This window comes from Trachurus trachurus (genome assembly GCF_905171665.1).
Source record: "Trachurus trachurus genome assembly, chromosome: 1".
Taxonomy (NCBI): domain Eukaryota; kingdom Metazoa; phylum Chordata; class Actinopteri; order Carangiformes; family Carangidae; genus Trachurus; species Trachurus trachurus.
The window spans coordinates 838,357-864,664 of NC_139891.1; the positions used below are offsets into that span (position 1 = coordinate 838,357).

Genomic DNA, 26,308 nt, shown 5'->3' on the forward strand with positions numbered 1-26,308 from the left:
CTAAAAATCTTTAAAAGAACCAGCATAAGAAAGTAAAGTGGCATAGTGCATCAGAGTACATATTGTAGCTTCAGGGATGAATGAGTTCTTGCAAGTGCTTTTCTTGGCCAGATGGATTTTACAGCTGTGACCTGATGGGTGATTTGTAGATCATTTTGTTTTTCTATTTCATGACATTTCTATGGTTTGTCAAACCTTAACTTGGCAAATACAATCCACAGAATCAGTTGCACACTGTTCCTTGGATGCCATTTAGTTTTTTGCCTTTATTTTCCATGGTCAGTTCTCTGCATTAAAGGTATATTGTGTAAGAATTACTCCCATCTAGCAGTGCTGTTGTATATCGCAAGCAACTCAGTCATATTTTTCATGCTGCATTCATGTGAAATCGGTTAGACGGCAGACGGACGACAGCCGCTGCACGTAACGGCATAAACAAGCCTCTATGTAAACAAGTGGTCCGTCAGCACGAGGCAAAACAATACACGTGACAATATGTTGTCATAGCGATGTCGTATTGTTTTTTTTAAGTATATTTTTTGGCTTTTATTTGATAGCCATATAGAAATAGACAGGAAAGGTGGAAGCAGAGAGAGGGGGAATGACATGCAGGAAAGGTCTGCCCGAGGTGGGATTCGAACTAGGGACGCCTGCGTTGAGGACTGTAGCCTCTACATGGGGCGGCCGCCTTAAAGCAGAAGTAAGCTATCCGGTCGTTTTCGCTAATGCTGCGTTCGAGGCAGGCTTTTGAAATCGTAAATTACAGCTTCAAGTCACAACTTACGACTTTGTAGCGTTTCAGGCAACCCACTCGTGTTTTTCCAACCTGTTTTACCGGTGAAAGTCACTATAACGGCCACTCGTAACTTCTGACCCGTGAACTCGTACCAGATCGAACTGGTACAACTTCACAGGACGGAAAAACACGAGTCTACGAGTTTCCTTGAACGCACCATAACAGTCCTCGTCCCTACGTCGCCACATTCACGGCGTTCCTTGGCTGCACACACAGCCCTGCATGCCGTTCTCTCTCCTCATTGGATAAAAACTGTAGGATACGATAAATGTTTTCTCCTCGACTCAGAGCAGAGCAGAGGGACTGACAGACCCGTGTTTCAGTCCAAACACTCTATGTAAGTGATTGCTGTCGGAAGATATAACTATTTAAGACTTATATTAACACAAATATATCACTTACTTCTGCTTTAACCACTGCGCCACGCACTGCCCCGCGATGTCGTATTGTTGACCCGACCCACGTTTTACCGGCTTTCTCTGGACTTCTGTGACTAAAATGACATCTGGTTTGTTACCGACGGCCGTTTTTCCGACTGCACCTGAATGCAGCATTCACGTGCAGTCCTCACAGTCCTCACTGCGTTACCACGGTGACTTTTCACAGACGCCACCTCCACCTGAGCCGACAGCTCCGGTGTCTCCGCTGAGTTTCCGTGGTTTCCTACCGTCACGCTGCCACTGAACGTAAAAACATGGAGACACCACATGGCAGCAGCACCGAGCTTACCCGCTCCATGGAGATATGAATGATATGAACGGCTCATTCAGAGCTGAAAGGAACACTTCACTTTGTTGATGGGGGGATTACTGATTAATGAAAAACAGACTTTTGAACAATAATCGATTTTCGTGAATAGATAACAGGAGAAGTTACACAATGTCCCTTTAAACCCATGTGTTTCATGTTACATGTGATCTTTTTACCAGACAAGTCAGAAGGATGTATATCTGACATACAGACCAGAAGAGTTGGGAATCAAATCATCAACCTTCTGACCTCAGGGCAGCCAGCCAGCTGCCCATAAAAAAAAGCATACCGGTATTCCAGTCTCATGTGGGGAGGGGGGCTTATGAACATGCCATTACTGTAGCTACTGTTGAAACAAGGTCATGACCAGCGTGATTACAATTTACAATCCTGCATGATGGCTCTGCCTATAAGCAGATGTGTCAGCTCTCCTTCCTGAAAAGTCTGTTTGTCTTTTGTCTTCCCCTCTATCTAATGCACTATCGTCACTTCAAACACTGTCAGTCTGTAACACTCACATTCCACACTAATGAATTACATGATGTTGGCATTGTGAAAGAAGTTTACAGTGTTTGATGATATGAAAGAGAAGTATGCAAACAACGAGAGAGTCAGTTCTGCATCGTTATGTGTGTTGATTGAGCTGTAGCTGAGGAGAGGAGAGGTGAACCTCTCTGAAGGAGCACTTCTTTTTTTTCTCAGTCTTGACTAATCACCTTTAATCAAAAGTAAATGATGAGAGTAGGGAATCTTTAATTCAGAATCACAAGAACAAAGGGAGGAGTGGGAGGGAGCATAAGAGCTTGTTAGTTACCACCACTGTTTGCTCTTCAGGCAGACTGCATTTAATCTGGCATCACTTTAGGCAACAAATACCCAATCCAAAACATCTGAACTGGACGGAATTCAGCAAAAACTAATCAGATGTAATTCTCTTTGAGAAAGTAAAAAAAAAAAAAAAACTATTATATTTTATCTGAGAATGATGGTAGTGTAGGTTCCTTTTTTTTTAACTATTAAACAAATAGTCAGCTAATATAGGGATGTCACAATTACTTGTTTTCACAAGTAACTGTGGTATTAAACGCCACAATTAATTAATCGTAAAGATTCTTAAATACCGTCACTTCCCAATGGAACTATATCTGCAGATGTGCACCAAAATAAAGGTAAATGCTCAGATACTGGTCCATTTAACTAACCTAACATTGAATTGGTAGGAAATTAAATGTTAGCCTGTCATTTGTATTAAAAATGACAACAAAAAAAGCAAAAAAACAATTCAAATAAATGTAAACATTTGGTATAGATGACAATTTATTTCAGACACTTCCCCTGGCGAATTAATAATTGGTCATATATTGATAGATACTTGAAATATTTTGTGTAAACAATGAGTAATATAATTATATTTTGATATTTGATTTTACACATTCATAGTGTTGTAAAATGAATTAATGCATAATGATCGTAACACCGTGATTATTTCTGTGACAATAATCGCACCAATAAACTGTATAATCGTGACATAAGCTAATAGTAGGCTACTCCTTACAATAAGATTCCTCTCATCCAGTTTGTCCTAATCCAACTACATTCAAGCAGATTGTAAAGTAAGTGATGTTTATGATATGACAGATGTTCCTGATGTTCTGACTGTGCCAGGACGTTCCAGGTGCCTGTACACATCATGTACTCTCTCCTAATCACATTTAGATTCCTGATTTTACACAGCTCACATCTGACGCAGAGAACTTCAGCAGCTCTCACCAACTTCAAAGAAATTGATGGCTCAAGACTATTTGTCACTGCATACAGAATATCAGGATATCAGCAATATTTATACACACTGATTAAAATGTATAAAATGTGCTTGTTCAAATTATCAGAAGAGAAAAGAAGAGAAGCTGTAATTTACTTTTACTAGGTGAGTAACCCTGTTTTTAAGTTGAATAGGGTTGTTGTTGCTTAGCTTTTCATTGGCTGCAGGGAGTGTATTACGCACATAAAGCGATGTTCTGTCTGTTATCAGCAGGACGAGTGACCATGAATTTCTTTTCAATAATTGTGTGTGGTGTTATCACTCCCTTATGACAAAGTGCTGAACAGTGATTTATTACCTCAATATACGTTCATTTCAGGCACATCACTCCTTTAGAACTTTGGAAGTTTTGCACAGACTTCAGGGGCCATACAAGCCTTTCTGGACATTTTAAATATTATGCACTTTGAACATTAGCGCTACACAAACAACTGGAGTGTGCTGATGATATTCTGACACGTATCGCTGATATTGCATATATTGCTGATATATATATATATATATACAACCTACAAGTGTTTTGATTGTTTCAATGGACAGATACTTAAATCTTCAACACAAACCAGACGAAGTTGGATGTGGCATCCTCAGAATGTTTGTATGCACAAACATACAAACATATGCTCAGAACGAATTAACTACATGATTATTATGATGATGATTATACACACACACACACACACACTGATCTCCCACCAAGAAATGTTTCTTATGACCATTATCAATGGCCAAACACAGGTAACAAAAAAGTTAATGATGTGTAGACATGTACTGTACATTTAACCATTTATCTGCCTATATTTAATGCTTATTAACAGTAAGTATTACTTAATGTAATGTCTTGACATGTCTTGAAATGCGCTCAGTTGAAAGATTGACTACATAATTGCAATAATTTTCCTACAGAATCTGTCCCAGACTCTGTAGAGGAAACGCTGCAAGTTGCAAAGTGGGTTAACAACCAATTAGGAGCACCAAATGGCTAAAGATCAAGGAAATACTCGCTGTGAATCCTAAGACTGCATCATCATCAAAAAACAAACAAAACAAAGGTGACAGGTCTTCATGGATCAAACAGGCGAAACATGAAACAGCAGGTAGTCACAAAAGCTCCTGACATGCTCAGTATTCTAGGAGCATCTCTGCAAACATCACACATCCCAAAATAATCTGCTCCAGTGGAATTGAAAATAGAAAATGTATATGTTTTTCTGTTATCACATGAAAAAAAAAATAGCAGAATGCGATTATAATCACTGACAGGAAAACATAACACACTGTGGCTGCATGTTTAAAATGTAGTTTTCTACAGCTTCTGTGTGTTTTAATGAAGACTTTAAAAACTATGGCTAAATGAGGCCACAGAGGACTGATTTAACAATACTACACCATGACATAGCCTATACCTCCCTGGGACATGCACATGACAGACATTGATTAATTTTGATCTCGATGAAGATATGTTATTTTTAAATTTGTGATGGGAAGCTGACAAGCCTGTTTCCCAGGTATGTTTCACTTTTATACTAGAAATAGGCACAAATGGTGACTCTTCCAAAGGAAGATGTGACAGGCTAATCCACAGAGAGGAGAGAGAGAGAGTTCCTGGCTCAGTGATCCCCCACGAGTCTGACAGTGTGAGCTATCTGGAAATGTTGGCAAGTAAAACTTGTTTACATCATTATATGTGTGTACTGCACCGCTTCTTCCTCTGTGAGTTTTCATTCCAGAATGAATTCATTGATGAACAGTAAAATGCAAAGCATTTGACTAAATGCAACTGTGTGCAGAGTTCTATATTTATGTCTCTGAATATGCATTGTCATCTGTGCATGGATCACTCTGTTGTTTTCTCCAGTAATGAAATGGTGCAAAAGATCTGTGCCCTGGAGAGATGAGAAAAACAAATAGATCATAAAGCCCTACAGAACGTGAACCCAGCACATTCTATGTTTTGGGGGGAGCTTCAGAATGTGTGCTAATACTCAGCATTTCATATTTGTTTATTCTGTCTTCTTGTGCCCCAGGAAATGGTAATTGTTGTTTGTATGCATGTTTGGGAGTTTTGATCCATGATGATATTTTCTCTCCTCCATCCAAGGACAATTACCATTATCAGCACAGGAGATAACAGTGTTTGCTTGCAGCAAAGACATATTTTGATTAAAAGGAAATACTGATATTTAAAAAATAAAAAAATAACCTAAAACACAGTTGTTGGCGATCTTCACGCAGATCTGAGGTTCCACTTTGGATGACTAACACTACATTATTACTAACACTACATTATTTATTTTACATTATTTTCTTCTCTCCTCCCTCTTGGAGAGAAGGCATGAGTGGGTTTAACACAGCCGACTCAGATTTTCACCAGTCAAATGAGCTCCTCTCCTTACCTTTAAATGAGCTGCAGGCGAGGCGCACTGCAATTTTGTAATTTTATATTTCGACAAAACATTTTACAGGAGGAAACTGATGTTTTGGTCCGAGAGGTCCAAGCTCACAGTCGCCGAATACTGTATATGGTAATACGAACAGACATCCACGGACTGAGCAAAAGTTGTCTGGAAAGAGGTTGTTTCCACTAATAAAGACGCTCACATTTAAAGGGATAGTTTACCCAAAATTCAAATTTCACTCATTATCTACTCACCCTCATGTTGACTAAGAGCTGTGAGAATTTTCAGAGTCCTCCGTCCCTTCTCTGAGTTACAGGGGGGTCCGTGCAGCAGTATTTGTCCATATAATGGTTGTCAATGGATACCAACTTTCTTCGTCCAAAAAGACACACCAAAAAACATCCAAATACCTCCATACTGCTCGTCTGTAATGTCCCTCTTGTATTGAAGCCCCGACATGAGAAATTGTTCCGCCGGTCAGTGAAAATCACGCGAGATTTGCACTGACACAGGAAGAGCAGTGAACCGAGACACAGAGAGCTTCCGCTACAAACAAGCTTAAAATATAGACCTATTTAATTTTTTTCGGAACAATTTCTCATGTCGGGGCTTCAATACAAGACGGACATTACAGACGAGCAGCATGGAGGTATTTGGATGTTTTTTGGTGTGTCTTTTTGGACGAAGAAAGTTGGTATCCATTGAAAACCATTATATGGACAAATACTGCTGCGCGGACCCCCCCGTAACTCAGAGAAGGAACGGAGGACTCTGAAAATTCTCACAGCTCTTAGTTGACATGAGGGTGAGTAGATAATGAGTGAAATTTGAATTTTGGGTGAACTATCCCTTTAACCCCTGTGTAATAATGATGAGTAGTGTGCACACAACATAAACAAATACCATGCGTGGCGCCGGGGATGAAATCATAAGCAGTTGTGCGTAAAGGACGTGTTGCTGAGCTCTGTGGCCAGCCCATGTCTCTCTCTCTCTCTCTCTCTCTCTCTTTGTTTTTAATTGTCAGAGATGAGAGATGCCGAATATATAATTACTCTCTGATGCCGAGGCTGTTTGTGGTTGGCTGAGAGAGATGTGAACTCGTTAGTTTGCATCACATTTTGATCTGTGTTAATTCAGTCAGGTTGAGTTTCCATTGCCTGCGCCAACCGCCTTTGATCTGACATCAGATGTGACGGGACAATCGATATATAAATTTACGTGCTGATTCCATCAGTTGCATAAAATAGTGTTTGTCGTGATTAAGTATTGCAAATACTAAATGTGTCTGGAACTGTGGAAACCTGCCTGTGAGGTCTTGGTGACGTGTGCGGCATTGTGCGCCGGCTGTGCTCCTCCTTGCGCCGAGAGTAGACCAGGTTGGAGCTGGCGAGCTTTCTGCAAGGCTTTTTGGCACGAAACAATCAGCCAAACCAGTAGATCACAGTTTGTTTAGGTAGCATCACCATCCACTGCAGCAGCAGTTCTTGTTCCTGAGGTGGACAACTTGTACACACCGTGTCTCAAATTCTATCTTATTTTAGATGCCTTCAATACATATAAAATAGAATAAAAAATTTGTAAGGCAACACAGATCATCAGTACAATACAGTATTGAGGCAGCATAGATTGATGTTTTGTGAAGACTCAGAGCTCTTTTAAAGGGATAGTAGCATTTTTTTTAAAAGTGGGGTTGTATGATCTACAAATAGCCCCTAAGTACTTTTATTGCAGTAGAAGACTCTCTGCACTCCTCCCGTTAGCAACGCCAGCCCATAATAGCCCTGCCCAGAGATTTACAACATACATTGTGAACAGACCCAAAGAAACGGCCTATTTTCACGGCCTAAAAGAGGTTTTACCTGAAAAAAAATACACAGTTCCATTGTTCACTATAATATAATTTTTTCCAGCCCTTCAAAGTGCAGGAAAAACACAGTTTTTATTTGGACCTAACTCATGTATCCCTCCGCCCAGGGTTAGCGCCCGGCAATCAGCAGTTCGTTAGGTCCAAATAAAAACTGTGTTTTTCCTGCACTTTGAGGGGCTGGAAAAAATTATATTATAGTGAACAATGGAACTGTGTGTATTTTTTTCAGGTAAAACCTCTTTTAGGCTGTGAAAATAGGCCGTTTCTTTGGGTCTGTTCACAACACTGTATGTTGTAAATCTCTGGGCAGGGCTATGGGCTGGCGTTGCTAACGGGAGGAGTGCAGAGAGTCTTCTATTGCAATTAAAGTACTTAGGGGCTTTTTGTAGATCATACAAACCCCAGTTTTAAAAAAAATGCTACTATCCCTTTAAGACCCATTTTGTCATCTGAGTCAGAGTGAGAAGCCAGCAGCAGGAGGCTCCTCGTCTTCTCTGCGGGCTCCTCTGGATCTCTGGAGTAGCTCCACTGTGTTTCTCTTGCGGCAGTGCTGAAAGGCTGCCTCAAGGCCGGTCCACACCTTCTTCCTTCTCTTGGTGGATACCATAAGTACTACCATAAGCTTTATTGCATTATTGATGTCAGCCACTTCAGCCGTCATCCAAGTAATCGACGGCGTGATCCAGTGGCAGGTAACAGCAGTGTAAGACATAAGTCTCACCGTGAGGAGTGTAGTTACATAGAGTGGCAGCAGTACATCACTAAAGAGATTTCATTTGCAGTATATTGCACCACTGCAGTTAATTCAAAAAGATTTTGAAAGTAACAACTTAAATAGGGTGGCCCACAGAGTCAGATTTAGCTACCGTCTGTTTCCAAACCTGTGTTTGAGTGTGGCTGGAAGATAGCGGTTGCTCACGGTGGAGCCAGGGGCCGAGCTGACCCTCAAGCCTGCTGCTGAGTGCTTTGTGTTGAAATGATATATCAGGCATGAACTTCTCTGATGGAGTGGAAACTCTGTGCTGCAGAATCCTCTAGCATCTGGGCATTTTTGAATGTGAAATTTCTCCATCATTATGTTTTCTCTTTGGTTGGTTGTCGGTATGTAGTTATGTGAGGATGCTATATGGATAATATTTCTGAATCTCTGAAATATCCGGAAGTATTGGCAGTGGTTCTACATATGTTTCCTGTTTGTTTTGTCATTATCCTTGAGAAGTGTATACAACTTCATTATAGTCCACCTGTGGCAAATTGAAGAGATTGGATATATCAATCAATCAATCAATTTATTATTTAAAGTGCAAAATCACCATGGTACATGGTCTCAATACACTTTCCAATAAAAACAAGTACAATAATAACAACAGATAATAAACAAACATTCGAAGAAACACCAGAGGAAAAGGATAAAACAATTAAAAGTTTGTTTACAATAATGACAGTCAATGAAACAATAGTAAAACACCAGAGGAAAATGCTAAAATAAGTTAGTTTAATCAAAGTATTGGGTAAAAAGGTACGTTTTAAGACGGAATTTATGTGTAACGGACACACACAAGTCACCCTGCATGTTAGAACAATAATCAAGCTAGGAATCATCTAGACTATTAATAAATCTGGTGAGGCAATGATCAAAAAGTGGGTATAAAGTGTTCCCAGGAGCACAGTGGCATCTGCACAATTAAAGGGCATTTACAGTCGTAATCAATGTTTACCTCAGGTCACCTGTGATCAGTTCATTTCATACCATCCATACTCCCAACTGCAGCATGTGGACGCTTATATTCAAACACAACAGTAGAGGGACTCCATGAGGGACTCTGAGGCGTTTGTTCTCGGAAAGGAACAATGTGGAAGCCGTGGTAACTCCAAATTCTGATTTAATTTAATTGTAAAGTGAATTTTAAAATTTAAATGATGGTCAAAAGGACGTTACTTGTGACCACAGAACAATTTTAAAATTAGTCCGGAGCCCATTAATGACAATTGAAAAAACTATAGATTCTTGAACAAAAACAAATATAAACATCCACACGCTGCAGTTGGGAGTATGGATGGTATGAAATTAACTGATCATAGGTGACCTGATATCTGAGGTAAACATCGATTATGACTGGAAATGCCCTTTAATTGTGTAGATGCCACTGTGCCCCTGGGAACACTTTATACCCTTAATTTCATCAAGGAGTTTGAAAACCACCAGGACTCTTCCTACAGTTGGCTGTCCAGCCAAAATGAAAGAAGGAGCTTGGTCAGCGAGGTAGCCAAGAACCCATCAGTCAGCATCATGCTGTGGGTATGGAGTAATACTATCAGATACGGAGCTGACGGTTGACCTTTCAGCACAACAGTGACCCAAACCAAAGAGCCAAGACAGTAATGGAGTTACTTTGGGACAGGTCTCTGACTGCCCTACCTCTTGTCATATTGCCATATGACAATAGTGAGAGGAACAGAGACAGGATAGTTTTGCAAATAGAGAGTGGATGACATGCAGCAAAAAAGGGCTGATTCAAAAGGAGTGACCCTCAATGCTCCTAAAAGCCCCACCAGGTGACCCCCAGATCACTGTCCTTGATATAAACCCTATGGAACAGGCAGTAATGACCGCTGATCCTGAGACTTTGTATGTCTGTGATTGTTTCATGTAGAATGGACTTGGAGTACGTTCCACACACACACATGTACCAGACTGTATCACACAGATGTGCACTACAAATCAAATTAAAAAGCTGCAACGTAAGAAATGTTTATTCTATTGGTCCTAAGATGAATCTATTTTGGACCATTACCTTTCTCTTGTGTTCAGGTCACCAGTGACCCGTTTTCAGGTTTTACAGGCATAAAAGTACTTAAATTTGTTTATAGCATCAAAGCTTTTTGACTTTGTCAGGAACCTCTATTTAAACTAAATAAAACCCCTTTTTTCCCCAAAAATTCTAAAATGCTCTGGTTAAAATTATGACATTTGTGGTGTTAGGGTCCATTTTGACCCAGCTATAACAATAAGAACAACAATTAGAGTAGAGTAGAGAACTAAAATCATAAGTGCAAAACCAACCTTTTCATGGATAAAGAAGCCTAACAACGTAACCAAGAGATGAGAAACAAATGAGATGATAAATAATAGTTTTAGTGTGTTTTACAGCTGATTTAAGACTCGGGTCAAAACCGACTCTAACACCATAGATGGCAGTAGAAAGCTGACAAGAGGAAGGTTACATTGAAGCCAATGGGTATACTGACAAAAAAAGCCCAGAGGCCCACACCAAATATTAAAACCAATATTTTCATGGATAAGGAGCCTAACAATGTAACCAAGAGAAGAAAAACAAATTGGATGAAAAAAAATGTTTTTAATGTATTTTACAGCTGATTTAAAACACGGGTCCCGGTCACGGTGACCCAAACACCATAGATGGCAGTAGAAAGCTAACACAAGACGAAGGCTAAAACAACAGTGTTGTAAAATATCTGTCAATCACTGCATCTCTACTCTAAAATCTGTAACACAACCACCAGCTACATCCTGTATCACTCTGATGCCTTCACACTCATGTGTGTGTCCAAAGGCCATCTGTGCTGGTCGTCATGGAGAGAACCTGGCGTCGTCATAGCGTTTACAGTAGGGGAAGCCTGCAGGCCTAATTGGAATGGTCAATGATGAAGCATATGCACTTTTCAGTGGAAGCCCATCTGACAGAGCCACTCACCGATGACTGCCCATGTCGTCTCCATATGCGGCAGACAGAAGGGCCCCTGCTCACACTGCCCTTCAACTAATGAAGCCAAGTCACCCAGCTTCTACCTCAGCCTTTTAGGGGCTTCATCTACAATCTGGAGCCAGAGCGCTCTCGCAGTGTTTGCTCTGAGAGATACACACACAAACATACTTATAGGATACTAGGAGTAATCGTAACAGGATTGCAAGAAAAATCTTTGAGTGGGACACTCTGACCAATGGGGCATGAGATAGGGACATAGGCGGCGCTAGGGCAGAAGGAATGGGGAAACTACGGGACAAAAAAGAAAACAAAGAAAAAGAAAAAAAAGTCTTTACCCAGGCAGATATACTGTATATAGTTTTGATGTTCATCAAACTGAGATGCAGCAGAATGATTCCTTTCATTCTCTACTTGTTTTGTTTTTGCTGTTGTAGTAGCCCATAATTAACCTAATCAATGTTCTTACCCTAAGCAGCACGCCACGGGGCTTTTGTGTCATATTTCTCAACTATTTCTTCAGGTTTAAATCCTCTTAGTTGTCGCACTCGATGTACAGAAGAAACAGAGTTGACAGTATCTGCTGTGCCATTGTCCTCATCCAGTTGCGCAACCGCTGTATCGCTGAGAATGTGCGCTCACACAGGTGTCCAGAGGTAGGCTGGTGACTGGAGGAGGGAGGCAGCAGGTGTCCGGGGGGTCGGGGCTGCTGTCTGGACGTAACTTAGGCCAGTGACTGGAGGAGGGTGTGCGCGGCTGTCCGGAGGTAGACCGGTGACTCGCGGGCAGTGGCCGGTATCCGGGGGGGGGGGGGGGGGGGGGGGGGCAGCCGGTGTCATGATGGAGGCCAGTGGCAGGAGAGAAGGCGGCAGCCGGTCGTGGAAGCATCGTGGTCGGCTTCATTGCTGCTGCTTCATGGGACTCTCGGACTCTTTAATTTTGATATTCAAAAACCTTCTAATGTCCGTTTTACCAGGCTTTTTTCTTTTAATTTCGCTGGACTGTCAGTGACTAGCATAGCGAGGCAAAGGGGAGCTTCTACGCTGCGCGTTGTAGCTACGCCGTGTGTACGTAATGACGCAGACCAGTCAAATACCACTGAAATAAAAAAATAAATAAACCATCGACATAGATAATACTTTAAAAATGTGTGTTTTAATGTATTTCCCACCTCTTTCTAAAATATAATTTAAAAACAACAACGAAAAAAAAAACATTATTTTATTTTTTCATTTTATTATTTGTGATGATTTTATTTTATTTTCTGTGACAATCTAGGGGAAGCTAAGCTTCCCTTAGCCTATTGGTAGCGCCGCCTATGGATAGGGACATATATGACATCTTGCTGAGAGCTGGATATGAAGACCATTATTATAACAAAGAGAACATTGAGATTCATGTATTAAAAGAAATTATTTTTCAACAAAGTAAAGATAGATGGGCATTAGATACTTGGGGTAAACCAAAACTGCGTACTTACTGTGAAATAAAACAGGTATTTGGCCCAGAAAACTATGTTTTGTATAATTTGTCTAAAAAGAAAAGATCCCTGTGTGCTCAATTGAGAGCTGTATTCTTGGTCTTCATATGGAGACAGGCAGATATGTCGGCACAGCAGAAGACCATAGAATTTGTAATTTATGTGACATCCAAGAGGTGGAGAATGAAATTCATTTTGTGTTCTACTGTCCTTTCTATGACTCTATAAGACAAAAATTGTTTAGTAAAGTAGATCCAAATAACGAATTTGTGTGGTTAGATGATGCTGAGAAGCTAAAACTTCTTTTTCATTTGAATATTTTTGCATTTTCTTTATTTCTTGGAAAGGCTTGCAATGAGACGAAGAGCGATATATAGTTGAGTACTGAAAGTAATCTTAAAGGGATAGTTCAACATTTTGGCAAATTGGCCCATTGCCATAATCGCTATAGTCATAGCAGTAGGTTCGTTAACTTTATTTGTCAGTGTAAGCTATTTTTAGAACGGCGGAGCGGAGCAGCAAGCTGCTCAGAGCTACGGAGGCTAAAGGAATTTCTTGGTTTCCCTCATCAATCTCATCAAATACAAAATCCCAAAACTCCAAAACGCTTTCGTGGACAAGTTGTGACCTGCACAATCACCACGCTATGAGATAATAATGGAACGTTACGAAACTGAGCCGTTTTCTAGGTAAATACAGAGTCTGCTTGCTGAGAAACTGTCCCTGAATGCAACACGCATCAGCGGTTTTGCATGAATTTACCTCTAAAACGTGTCCGTCTCGTAACGTTCCGTTATTATCTCGTAGCGTGGTGAATGTGCAGCTCACAACTTGTCCACGACAGCGTTTTGGAGTTGTTGTGTATTTGATGAGTTTGATGAGGGAAACCAAGAAATTCCCTTAGCCTACATAGCATAGCCCTGAGCAGCCTGCTGCTCCGCTCCACCGTTCTAAAAATAGCTTGCGTCGACAATTAAAGGTAACAAACCTACTGCTATGACTATAGGGATTATGGCAATGGGCCAATTTGCCAAAATGTTGAACTACCCCTTTAAGTTGTTTATTTATGTCACACCTGTGTGGCAGGTAACACCAACAGGATGGACTGTCCAGTCCTTGTTTTTGTATTTGTTATTGTGTCTTGTAATCTCATATGGGATGGGCCACAGTGGTGGCATGACACGAAAATAAAACATTCATTCATTCATTCATTCATATACTGTAGGTAAAAGCATAACTGCTCCCTCATGTTCACCTACACCCCCACCCCACACAGCAGAATGACTCAGAGATAGACAACATAATGTGCTGTTCACCCCACACTATCACATACTGCAGCACACATGTAGACTTGTAGCGGAAAATGGTGTTAGGATGTGATGAGAGAGAGAAATACTCTAAGGGTGAACAAGAAAGAGAGGGAATACAGGGGAAAAGAGAAGCTGCGTGGTGCGAGTGTGAATTCAGCCTCCAGCTGGGCAGCTAAATGGACTTGGTCAGTCATTAGCATGCAAAGGTCTAGACCGGACATTTAAGGTTATTCATTCCCCAGGCTAATTCTCCCCATGCTGAAAATGCCCAGTTACTTCCTGAATTGCTTAATCCTTTTTCTACTAGTTGTTGGTTATTTTCCACAACACCTCCACAACAATGCTCCAAAAGCCAGCCAGCCAGCCGGTCACAGGTCTGCAGAGTGCACCGCATGCTTTCCAGTGTTTTGGGGGCTACAGATGTTAGTGCATACTTAATAAGGCTGATCACAGGAACCCCAACCCCGCAATGTAATTCCACTACCCAAGGTGCATCAGTTATGCTTGTACTCCTAGGAACCCCATGGTGGTGGAACTGTTTCACAAAGTCACACAAGTCATAGAGTGCCCTTGCTGGCTGCTGCCTCAATAACCTGAAGGGATATCAAAGACAGCCATAGGCCAAGGGGAAACAGTTGGGTATTGGCTGTGCGCAACATGCCACATGATTTGAAGGCAATAGATATAAATTGTGTAGACTGAGGTTGTTTATTTTACTCAACACACAGGAAATAATCTGTTTGAATCGCCTGCCCCGAACATATTATTGTTTACCCAATGCAAAGTTAGAGATAAAAATGTCCTACCAGCAGTCGCATGCAATATGTGAATAGATGTTTTTTACAACAGATCGACATCTCCTCTTCACCCAAGCTATAACACTTGACCGTTGTGTAGTGGCTTCATTGCACGGCGTTCTTCAGATGACTATCAAAGCATAGCCACATAATGTCCTTGGGGATTTTCACTCAGCATTATCAAAATGAAACACAGCTCCTGAGCAAGAGAAGTATAAGGGCACAACACAACTGTTATAGACGATATTAAACCGAAACTGCAGCATTCCCTGTGAAGATTTTCTTGCCTCTTCTGCTTCTTCTGAGTTTTATCCATTTTAAATACACCTCCAGTCACAAAGTAAATAGATTGTGAGTTTCCGTGCTGCTTTACTTCTTTTATGCTCCAAGCAAAATGTGATGTTTCTGCCTCTGTTTTTCCCTGAAGACTCGGGCTGACCCACTTTCCCTCATCCCGTGCACCTAGAGGGTGTTAACGGAATGAGGGATATTTACAGTGGAGTGTTTAGAATCAATCTGATATGATTAAGTAATGAGTTTGGAATAATTAAAGGGAGCCACATTAGGTAGTGCAATGTACTGCATGGTAGTATGCATGGAAGAAACCTTGTTAAGAGCTTTCAAAAGCAGTGGCGTGGGAGTGCTGTTGGAAGTGGAGTCAGATACAACTCCCTTCAGAAGACTAACAACTCCCCTACACAGTGACAGTGAGTTGTTGAACTAATCAAGGTGCCTGGATAATAGACAAATGTATTAGTTTGAATGTCTTCTGATACGTCTTGTTTACGATGTAGTGCAACATTTTTCTTTTCCGTTGCGTCACGACCAGAGGCCATTGCTCGATAAGACTGCAATGGAAGCTCTGCTGATCCAATATGCACTGCTGTGTTTAAAGCAGAAGTAAGCAGAATGTTTGTGTTAATATAAGTCTTAAATAGTTATATCTTCCGACAGCAATCACTTCTATAGAGTGTTTGGTCTGAAACACGGGTCTGTCAGTCACTCTGCTCTGCTGTAAGCCGAGGAGAAAACTTTCCTTGTATCCTACAACCTTTATCCAATGAGGAGAGAGAACGGCATAAAGGGGCGGTCCTCTCTGTGTGTGCAGCCAAGGGATAGACCAGAGCGGCATTTTTATGCAAATGAGAATGACTGATGCATCCTGGGTAATTTAGGGGCAGCACCCGGCATTTTTAAATTGCACTCAGTGGCTTTTTGTGTTTTGATGGAGCGTAGACTAACTAACAATCAATTTGAATGTTTTATTTTTTGTTTCTTTTGTAGCACTATGTCTCATAATTATTTTGACACCCTCTTTGAAACCCACCGTTCACGCTATCTTGAAAAATTACTTTTAATGAATCTACCGGTATGATCATTTAGCCTCCCACAGTGATCAATGACTCCACACAGTGGCCAGAAATGTCTGACCCAGACATCTACACGTATTTGGTGGAATCACCGGGGAGGTTTTGGCTAAGTGTTGTCTGAAAATAGCCTGTTAATAGCCAACTTTTCGTTAGTTAGTTTGTCAAGCCAGTTAGGCTGAACTTTTCAATGGAGGGATGCCGGGCGCTGCCCCTAAATTACCCAGGATGCATCAGTCATTCTCATTTGCATTAAATGCCGCTCTGGTCTATGCGCCTGAATGTGGTGACGTAGGGACGAGGGCGGGGACTGCTAACTCCATCAGCTGACAGGAAGTTAGCCAAAACCACCGGATCACTTACTTCTGCTTTAAATGAACTAAAAATGCATTAGAACATGTTCAACTCTAAGATGCATTTGCTCGGAATCAGCAAACAAAAAACAAAACAAAAAAAACAAAGGTATTGTTATTATACTATCATTTACTGCAAAAAAAACACCAACAGTATATTAAAAGACACTGTTTTTGTTCTGTAAAATATACTATTGCAATCTAATATACAAGGTTGTATTGCCTATTTTTTTCAAACGTTCCTTGCAATTCGAGTTGCCACTGCTAGCTGATACATCACAATACAGAGAGCTGTTGGAGATTATGCTCACAAAAAAGCAAAGCAAAACAAAACCTTTATGAAAATTCAGTTCCGTTTTGCAATAGTCGAAATAGCCTGCAGCGAGCAGAGCCTGAAATCAGAGTCTGAGATAAACTCACACTCAGCAAACTCACATTAATAGGAAAGATGACTTTAAATTGGACATGTCAGGATAATGACACACCTTTCCATTCACATAGTGAGGAACAGATTACTCCTCATCTTTTGCAGGTGACTTCCACTCAAAACCATTCAAGGTTCATAAATCACTTGGGGAGTGGAGATGAGACTCGAGAACTGACTGAGTTCTTCTCATACACTTTCCCACTTCTCTGGCTAACCGGCTTTCCTGTGGTGGTGCCAGTGTTTGAGTTGTTTCTTTTCCACCTAAACATCTGGAGGCTATTACACAAAAGATGAATGAAGAAATCCAGGATAAATGAGAAGGCAAGGCTTGACCCAGCCTCATGAACAATCCCACCAATGAGGAGTATAAAAGACTGAAGGTAGCTGCTCACATATTTTACTGTCTGAGCTGATTTTACCAGTTACATAATTGGCTCATATGTTAAGCACAGCAGTCACGGGCCGAGTCAGGACACTTGGCCTCTAAAGTGATTACCATGCAATCACAGATCATCTGACTCAATAAGGTGTTGCCGATGATGTAATCTATTGTTTATAATAAGGTAATTATGCATGGAATTTTAATGTACATAAAGAATTTAAGTAGTTGACAGTGACCGTAAGTTATTATACCTGAATACACAATATTGTCTGTGCTCCTGATGGAATGTTTAATAGGTTGATTTGGATATCACATCATTAGAGGTATGCATGACTGGGTGGTGATGATCACAAGCTTAGGTAGCAGGTCCTTTTCCCAACTAGCCCAGGTTCAGAAGTACAACAATAACATCAAACTCAACATTTAAAGGGACATTGTGTAACTTCTCCTGTATCTATTCACGAAAATCAATTATTTGGTTCTTCAGTCTGTTTTTCATTAATCAGTAATCCCCCCCATCAACAAAGTGAAGTGTTCCTTTCAGCTCTGAATGAGCCGTTCATATCATTCATATCTCCATGGAGCGGGTAAGCTCGGTGCTGCTGCCATGTGGTGTCTCCATGTTTTTACGTTCAGTGGCAGCGTGACGGTAGGAAACCACGGAAACTCAGCGGAGACACCGGAGCTGTCGGCTCAGGTGGAGGTGGCGTCTGTGAAAAGTCACCGTGGTAACGCAGTGAGGACTGTGAGGACTGCACGTGAATGCTGCATTCAGGTGCAGTCAGAAAAACGGCCGTCGGTAACAAACCAGATGTCATTTTAGTCACAGAAGTCCAGAGAAAGCCGGTAAAACGTTGGTCGGGTCAACAATACGACGTGTATTGTTTTGCCTCGTGCTGACGGACCACTTGTTTACATAGAGGCTTGTTTAAGCCGTTACCTGCAGCGGCTGTTGTCCGTCTGCCGTCTAACCGATTTCACGTGAATGCAGCATGAAAAATACGACTGATGCGATCTACAACCGCACCGCTAGATGGGAGTAATTCTTACACAATGTACCTTTAAGTATTCACAACAGATGACTCAGTATTTAGTGTACTTCAAAGTAATGTTAAACCACTCCTAACATTGTACCTTGCAGAGGCTCACATAACAGAACTGCCATTCTGAAACAAAGTGCATTGTTCCAAAGTAAGCAGAGATCTCAGTACCAAGAAGCACAAAAAAAGAATCATGAAATATTCAGATATGTTTTCTGTTGTGGATTTCTACAACTGTTTTTGGCATGGTAGTTGTTAAAATATTCCTCGGTAGCTGTCCCACTTTGCTGCTGTGGTCCAATTAAGGGACCCATGCCCAGGGCTACGTCCATGCATCTACATCACTACTGACTGCCAACTCACACACCCTTGTGAGGAACATGTCAAGACATCCCTGTGTTATGCTCAATGAGTTCTTTAACATTTTCCAAGTCTCTTTAATATGTGGATCAATTGCCCCACTCATGATGGAGAAAATATGGTGAGAGGTATGCAAAGCTTATACAGTATATAAAAACAAATCCAATCCAGTCCTTTTGTTAGTTAGCAGCATTCTTTTTTATTAAGGTTAAAGGGATAGTACACCCAAAATTCAAATTTCACTCATTATCTACTCACCCTCATGTCGACTAAGAGCTGTGAGAATTTTCAGAGTCCTCCGTTCCTTCTCTGAGTTACGGGGGGGTCCACGCAGCAGTATTTGTCCATATAATGGTTGTGAATGGATACCAACTTTCTTGGTGAGAAATTGTTCCGCCGGTCAGTGCAAATCACGCGAGATTTCTCATGTCAGGGCTTCAATACAAGAGGGACATTACACAAGAGCAGTATGGAGGTATTTGGATGTTTTTTGGTGTGTCTTTTTGGACAAAGAAAGTTGGTATCCATTGACAACCATTATATGGACAAATACTGCTGCGCGGACCCCCCTGTAACACAGAAAAGGCACGGAGGACTCTGAAAATTCTCACAGTTCTTAGTCGTCATGAGGGTGAGTGGATAATGAGTGAAATTTGAATTTTGGGTGAACTATCCCTTTAAGTCTGTCACAACATACCTACCGTTGTGAGTGAAGCATCATGGTCTACAAATCCCTATCCTTGAGATGCATACAGAGCTGACCTCAGCAAAAATCAACATCATAATTTTCTCAGCGAAAACATTCATACTGAAATCATGACTCTCTTTTGACTCCAAACCATGGTACAGGGATCCAATTGAAAACGGAGAAACTTGAGCTTCATGTTCGTTGTGTAGTCCCTGATCTTTGCCATCTAATAAATAAATAAATCATCCATACTGGTGCAGTCATTGCCCTCAGCACATGAATATCACTTTCAAAAGCTTCAAATTATAATAATTTCACACTTCCATCTGCCTGCACATGGGCATGGATCACACTTGTCTTTTCTCTTACACTTCACTGGGATGCGTGCGACTTATCTACACGAGTCCCTGCTGGCAGTAATGACTGACAAGACTTTACTTTCCTCGTCAGTCATTTAAAATGTAAATGAACTTATGAAACAGACTTTTCCTAAGTCTCTGTTCTCCTGATAAATTCTGCATCATGTTTCACAAAGCAGAACTCTGATTGACTGAAAACACTCTCTGGCCAACTTTATTACACCAAACTGAGTGTATGGGGTAGTGCATTAAAAGAATAAAATTATAAAATGAAATGTGGAAATATAAGTGTGAATAAAACTATAGGACATTAAAGCGTTGTAGTGTAGTTGTAGTGCGTAACTTCTGTCGACCCTGCCCTACACTGTCTTTCCAGTGTAGCCCCGCCCACATTTAGTCAGCCCCACCCGCTTTCAGATATAGCCCCACCCACTTTCCATTATAACCACGCCCATGTCCAGTTATGACACGCCCACTTCCCGTTATAGCCCATGTCACGTTGTAGTCGACTTTCCGTTACAGCCACGCCCACTTTCAGATGTAGCCCCACCACTTTCCATACAGCCACGCCCGCTTTTCGTTATACCCCGCCCACTACCCTACATTAACACAAGATTTTCAGCCATAGCCTTGCCCACTTTCAGTTATAGCTCCGCCCACGCGCTATGGCTCTGCCAATTTTCGCTATAATATAATTTTTTCCAGCCCCTCAAAGTGCAGGAAATACATAGTTTTTATTTGGATCTAACCAACTGCTGATTGGCGGGCGCTAACCCTGGGTGGAGGGATACGTGAACCTTTTAAGAACTAGTTTGCTTTTCCACGAGCTACAGAGCGTACCACAGTAGAGGTAGGGTATGACATCCCTTTCTGTCGCCATTCTCCAAGCAACACTCAGTCATTTTGTAAAGTGTTGATGGTTTTTACATTCTTATTTTTGTCTATAAAACTATATGAGGCTTTTCCTTCACCCTCTCTTATGGAATACCATGGTCTTTATGATGAGATACACTAATTCGCACCAGTGGCATGAACCTTTTCACCTCACTGTCAGAATGTGAGTAACTAAAGTTGAACTATTTTGTGTTCAAAATGAATCATCTGGGCTAATACAAGATATTGTGACATTAATACATTGTGGTCTTTCATTCAAGTTAAAAACGTATACTACAACCAATGGAGCGTACACAACGTAGCCTACAGTAGATTAGAATAATAGCAGTGTACATTAATACAACACAAAGTAAGCTCCACCAGTCCTAAAACAACTTGCTTGTGATTTTACAATGTGTTGCTGTGGAAAAACAATGTCAGCTGACTGAGGATGAGTTGGGTCAGACAGACTGAAGGTGGGGAAAATATCTGGGGTTGTGTCTTTGTCAAAGTGAGTGTACCAAACCTCTGTAGCCCTCTCCCCATCCCTGCTTTTTTTGTGGTTCCTTTGCATCCATTTTTATAAACTGTCCATCATGAAACCAGATGTTTTATAGAAGTGAATGCTGAGTATGCTTACTGACTGCATGCTTATCCCATTTTGCAGGTGATTTTGATGCTGACCAAACTATTTGACTTCAACCTCAACAGTGTGACTGAGAGTTCATTATGGAGGTAAGCTTATCATACACAAGCTCATGACATTTATAGAAAAACACAATCTATCGGTCAAAGGCAGGGCCGTTGTATAGGGGAGAAAGGTGATGTTTATTCTAGGGGCCCAGGGCCCAGTGGGGCCCATAAAAAACCCCAGTAGTCTAATCTTTGTATGACTGATTTATTCTGCGTAAGACCCTGACTAATACTCATAGTACACTGTAAAAACTCAACATCTTTCCAAGAATATTTGTCTTATTTCTTGTCCAAATGTCTCATTTCTAGTCAAAACTAATCTCTTTCCACTTAAAATAAGACTCATTACCTAAAAATGAACTTGTTTTTAGATAATTTTCACTTAAATTCACAATAAATAGAAAAATCTGCCAGTGAAAGTAAGTTTTTTGTGCTTGTAATAAGGAAGAAAAACTTGTTCCACTATCAGATTTTTTCTGCTTGTGAAAATATGCTTGAAAGAAGTAAAACGTGTCTAAAAACAAGCTACTTTAATATGATGTGTCTTATTTTAAGTAGAATGAGATTTGTTTTGACTAGAAATAAGACAAATATTCTTGCTAAGATACTTGAGTTTGTGCAGTGTAATGCTGCATTAGCATCAAAACAAAGAAGGCTAAATAAAAAACGATAATACATATGTAGTCTAAGAAAAAAAAAGGTAAGGGGAGGGGCCCACTTTAGTAATCTTTAAGGGGGCCCAGAATTCCTAGCAACGGCCCTGGTCAAAGGGCATTGCTGGACTTCAATATGAAGCTAGTTCAGCTCTTGGTTTAAAAGAACACCACTCCTCAGAAGGATATTATAGTATGAATTAATGAAACATTAAAAGAGGCAACAGTCCAAGATAGAGCTCACAATTGACAAGCCAGAATAGCTAACTGCCCTGAATTGGTTTTAATGTCTGTGGGCACCAGAAATCCCTCACATGAAAGCCACTAATCAATGCCACCGGAGCTGCTGGTGTTATCCACTAAATTACCTTGACCAGCCTTGAACACAATGAAGCCTTGTCTGGAGTGTCAGCCTCATTTCTGACAGATGGAATTTTGGTAGATGCCTGCAGGGACGTGTAGTTGCATTTAATGTCTCTCAGAAAGAAAGTCTTAACCAAAGATCTGCTAAAGTCATTATTATCATGGGATATTTTCCATTATTGTTGCCTATGAAATGCAGTACACGTGTGAACAGCACTGTCTAGGAAAGAGGGAGAATAAGAAGAGATTAGCTTCGTGGAAATAAAAAGGAGTAAATAAAGTTGAAAGGGCTGATGAGCCTTGTCGTGTTTTAATTCTCAAGTTCTTAGGCTGAAAAGACAACAGTCTTTATTTTGTCATGTAAATGAGACAAGTCTTTTGAGAGTTTTCCAAAAATCTAATTGAATGAAACATTTGGCACAATCACATGTAACCAGTGAAATTTGTTTTTATAACGGGTTAAATACTGAACCTATTTAATTAATCAGAGCTGCAGTTTTGTACTGAATTTTGAATCAGAATATTATTAAATCAGAAAGTGGTCAGTACAGCGTGAATGTGATGATTTTATATTGAAACATTAACTGTGGTACAAAGTGAACAACAAAAACAAAACAAATAAATAAATGAATAGAATACCAAAACAATTTTAATTTTCCTCTTTTGATATCAGAGACTCATTTACTCAAGGCTGTTCCTAAATCCTAATGGAAATCCCAAAATGTGAAGATGCCACATTAATCAGGCAATATGATCAGAATAAGAATCAGAAAAGCTTTTCATGACTTTTAAGTAGTCATTCCACATGCAGGGACTTGATTTGACCAGGTGCATTGTCCAAAACAAAAGAAATAGTCATAGTTATACAATTGTTCAGTTGTGGGGAAACAAGAATAGCTGATGCACATGGCAACTTGATGGTTTCCATTTGACATAATGTTGCAGCTGTACACATATATGGGGCATCCTGGGTTAAAGTGTTAGCATCATGTACTGTAGCCTCAGTGAAGTGTTGATAGTAGCTAACTGTATAATACCTTTTATAAGGTGTCATTTGCAGTTATTTTAATTACCAAGGCCTTTCTGACAAATACATGATCTATACAGCTCTGTTTTGTAACTGTCTCTCCCACATCCACAGTCACAGTTCACGGCTGTCACAGCAAACTTTGATTGTAGCCTGGAAATACATGGAACAAATTAACTGGATATCTCACTGTTTGGACTGTTCAACTTTCTATTCCTTGGGCGTTTTTTTATTATTTTTTATTAGATAGAACAGTGTAGAGAGACAGGAAAGCAGGAGGAGAGACTGGGGGGAATTACATGTTGTCTCGGTCAGTCAAACCGGTAGCGCTTCAGGCATATGCCAACATGGGACTTGCTCTCTAACCACTCGACCAACAAACACCAGACATTTTTAAACCATGTAATTATGTGTATTCTTATTTTGAATAATCTATTATTAATACACATGGTTATATAAAAAGTGGAAACATGGAGAACTGGGAATGGATTTACAGTATGCATGCTTCCCTCCCAAGAAATTCTATTGTGCCCACCACCGCTTTTTAGTGTAGTTAGAATCTTTTATGTGTTGACATTGCATGATGATTGCCTACCCATGCAAGATATAGATACTGTGATGCTCCACAGAAGTGTCTGAGAGAAGGTTTATCTTCTGAGTAGATGTTTTATTTAACTCCACCAAAACAAATACAACGGTCGCATTCTCTGCTCACAGTTGGTTGGTTCTCTACTCTCAGACTCCGAGACCCCCCACCCCCCCACCCCCACTCTCTCTCTCCCGCACACTGATTGACATGACCTGCAGTCCCGTGTTTGACAGAAAGAGTTAAAGGGATAGTTCACCCAAAATTGAAATTTCACTCATTATCTCCTCCCCCTCATGTTGACTAAGGGCTGGGAGAAGTTTCAGAGTCCTCCGTGGCTTCTCTGAGTTACAGGGGGTCTCGGCGTAGCAGTGCATGTCCATATAACGGTTGCAAATGGATACCAACTGTCTTCGTAACAAAAAGACACACCAAAAAACATCCAAATACCTCCATGCTGCTCGTATGTAATGTCCATCTTGTATTGAAGCCCCGAAATGCAAAATTGTCCAGAAAAAAAATATTTCAAGCTTGTTTTGCAGCATGGAGGTATTTGGATGTTTTTTGGTGTGTCTTTTTGTTACGAAGACAGTTGGTATCCATTTGCAACCGTTATATGGACATGCACTGCTACGCCGAGACCCCCTGTAACTCAGAGAAGCCACGGAGGACTCTGAAACTTCTCCCAGCCCTTAGTCGAGTAGATAATGAGTGAAATTTCAATTTTGGGTGAACTATCCCTTTAAGGGTGACAGGCTATGGGTTTTAACTGGGGCCATTGCAATACGATATGTTTGTGAATTATGGATCCCTGAGTGTGTAAATAGGTTTTTGTAACACTCAGTAGTATGCTGTGGCTTTTACAGATCAGTTGGCTGCTAAGTTCTGCTTAACAGAACTTAGCAGCCAACTGATCAAACTTCAAATTTACAGCAGACATTGCATAGAGATGATAGATTAGTGAAATTTGCCTCTTTACTTGCTCCTGCTGCTGCTTAGTGCTTAATAAGCAAGTTTGTTTTCCACACACATCTGCACATGTGCATGATTACTTCGAACATCATAACTGATTCCAGAACAGTAGTAGTAGCAGTAGAAGTGGAAGGTTCAAGGACAGTGTTGTAGCTGTTCACCAGGCAAACATCACAGGATTCCAGGATTATCCTCAATGTACAGGTGCAAACTTCCATATAGCTTCTGTCCCAGACTTTGTCAAGACCATTGCCACACCCATGAAAATGACAAAAACAAACTGCAGGTGCATTGTACATTACTGTAGCCTACTGCCAGCAGTGTTGGGAAAGTTCACTTTCTAGATGAACTAGTTCAAAATTCAGTTCACAAATTATAAAATGAACTAGTTCAGTTCATAGTTCATAATTCAAAATGTTGAACTAAGTTCACGGTTCCAAAACTGAACTAGTTCATAGTTCTTTTTTCTTTTCTTTTTTTTTTCAATTTGTTGCTACAAGCTATTATTTTTCAAAATTATTGCTTCAGCCCATATCGAACCACAGACAGCAACTATTTTAGCAGTTTTAACCAGTATTAGTTATAGTTACTACTTTACTTTCCCAAAAAAGTAACTGAGTTACAACGTGATTAATTACCAGGAAAAGTAACTATTGCGTTACTATTTTATAAAATTCACAAATATGTCAAATGACTTGGACTTCCCTCTCTAACCCCCGTTTATCTTTTACTAACCCACTGGGTCAGTATTCCTCCACACAGACAGGCTGCACGACGCGCTGTATCACTCCGCCTCTTTCATGCACCGCTGATCCAAACAGCTGATAGCTGTTGCCAGATTGGCTGGTTTTTCCGCTGCACAATAAGGCCTGTTTACAGTGTGTTTTGCCTGGAAGGCTCTATGGAAATCTGGCACGCTCCTGAACGAAGTCATACTTTGAGAGAGCGCCGTTCACAAACGCCAGAATGAACGCCTTCACAATAACGTTCATCAAGTGGAAATACAGTCCGTTCAGTTCACGTTCGATCTGTCATCAGATGCGATGGGACAATCGATATAGATATAGCCTAAATGTATGCTGATTTAGATAGTTGCATTGAATAGTGGTTGTGGCTACGCACATTCTCCTGTTAACATTACACATATGAAAACAACTGTAGATGGTCACATGGTTTTCTATTACGTTTACGTTCTTTGTTACAACTCATCATATAATAA

General features: G+C 40.6%; 1 protein-coding gene across 1 annotated transcript in view; it reads left to right on the top strand.

The window, feature by feature from the left end:
* Window positions 1-26,308, top strand: part of sorcs1 (sortilin-related VPS10 domain containing receptor 1) — a gene marked incomplete at its 5' end in the record, with an annotated part of 227,137 nt that overhangs the window by 92,039 nt on the left and 108,790 nt on the right. The window contains one exon of the mRNA XM_083980323.1: window positions 21,463-21,530. Coding sequence (XP_083836449.1) covers window positions 21,463-21,530 — 68 coding nt within the window. The remainder of the gene's footprint in view (window positions 1-21,462; window positions 21,531-26,308) is intronic.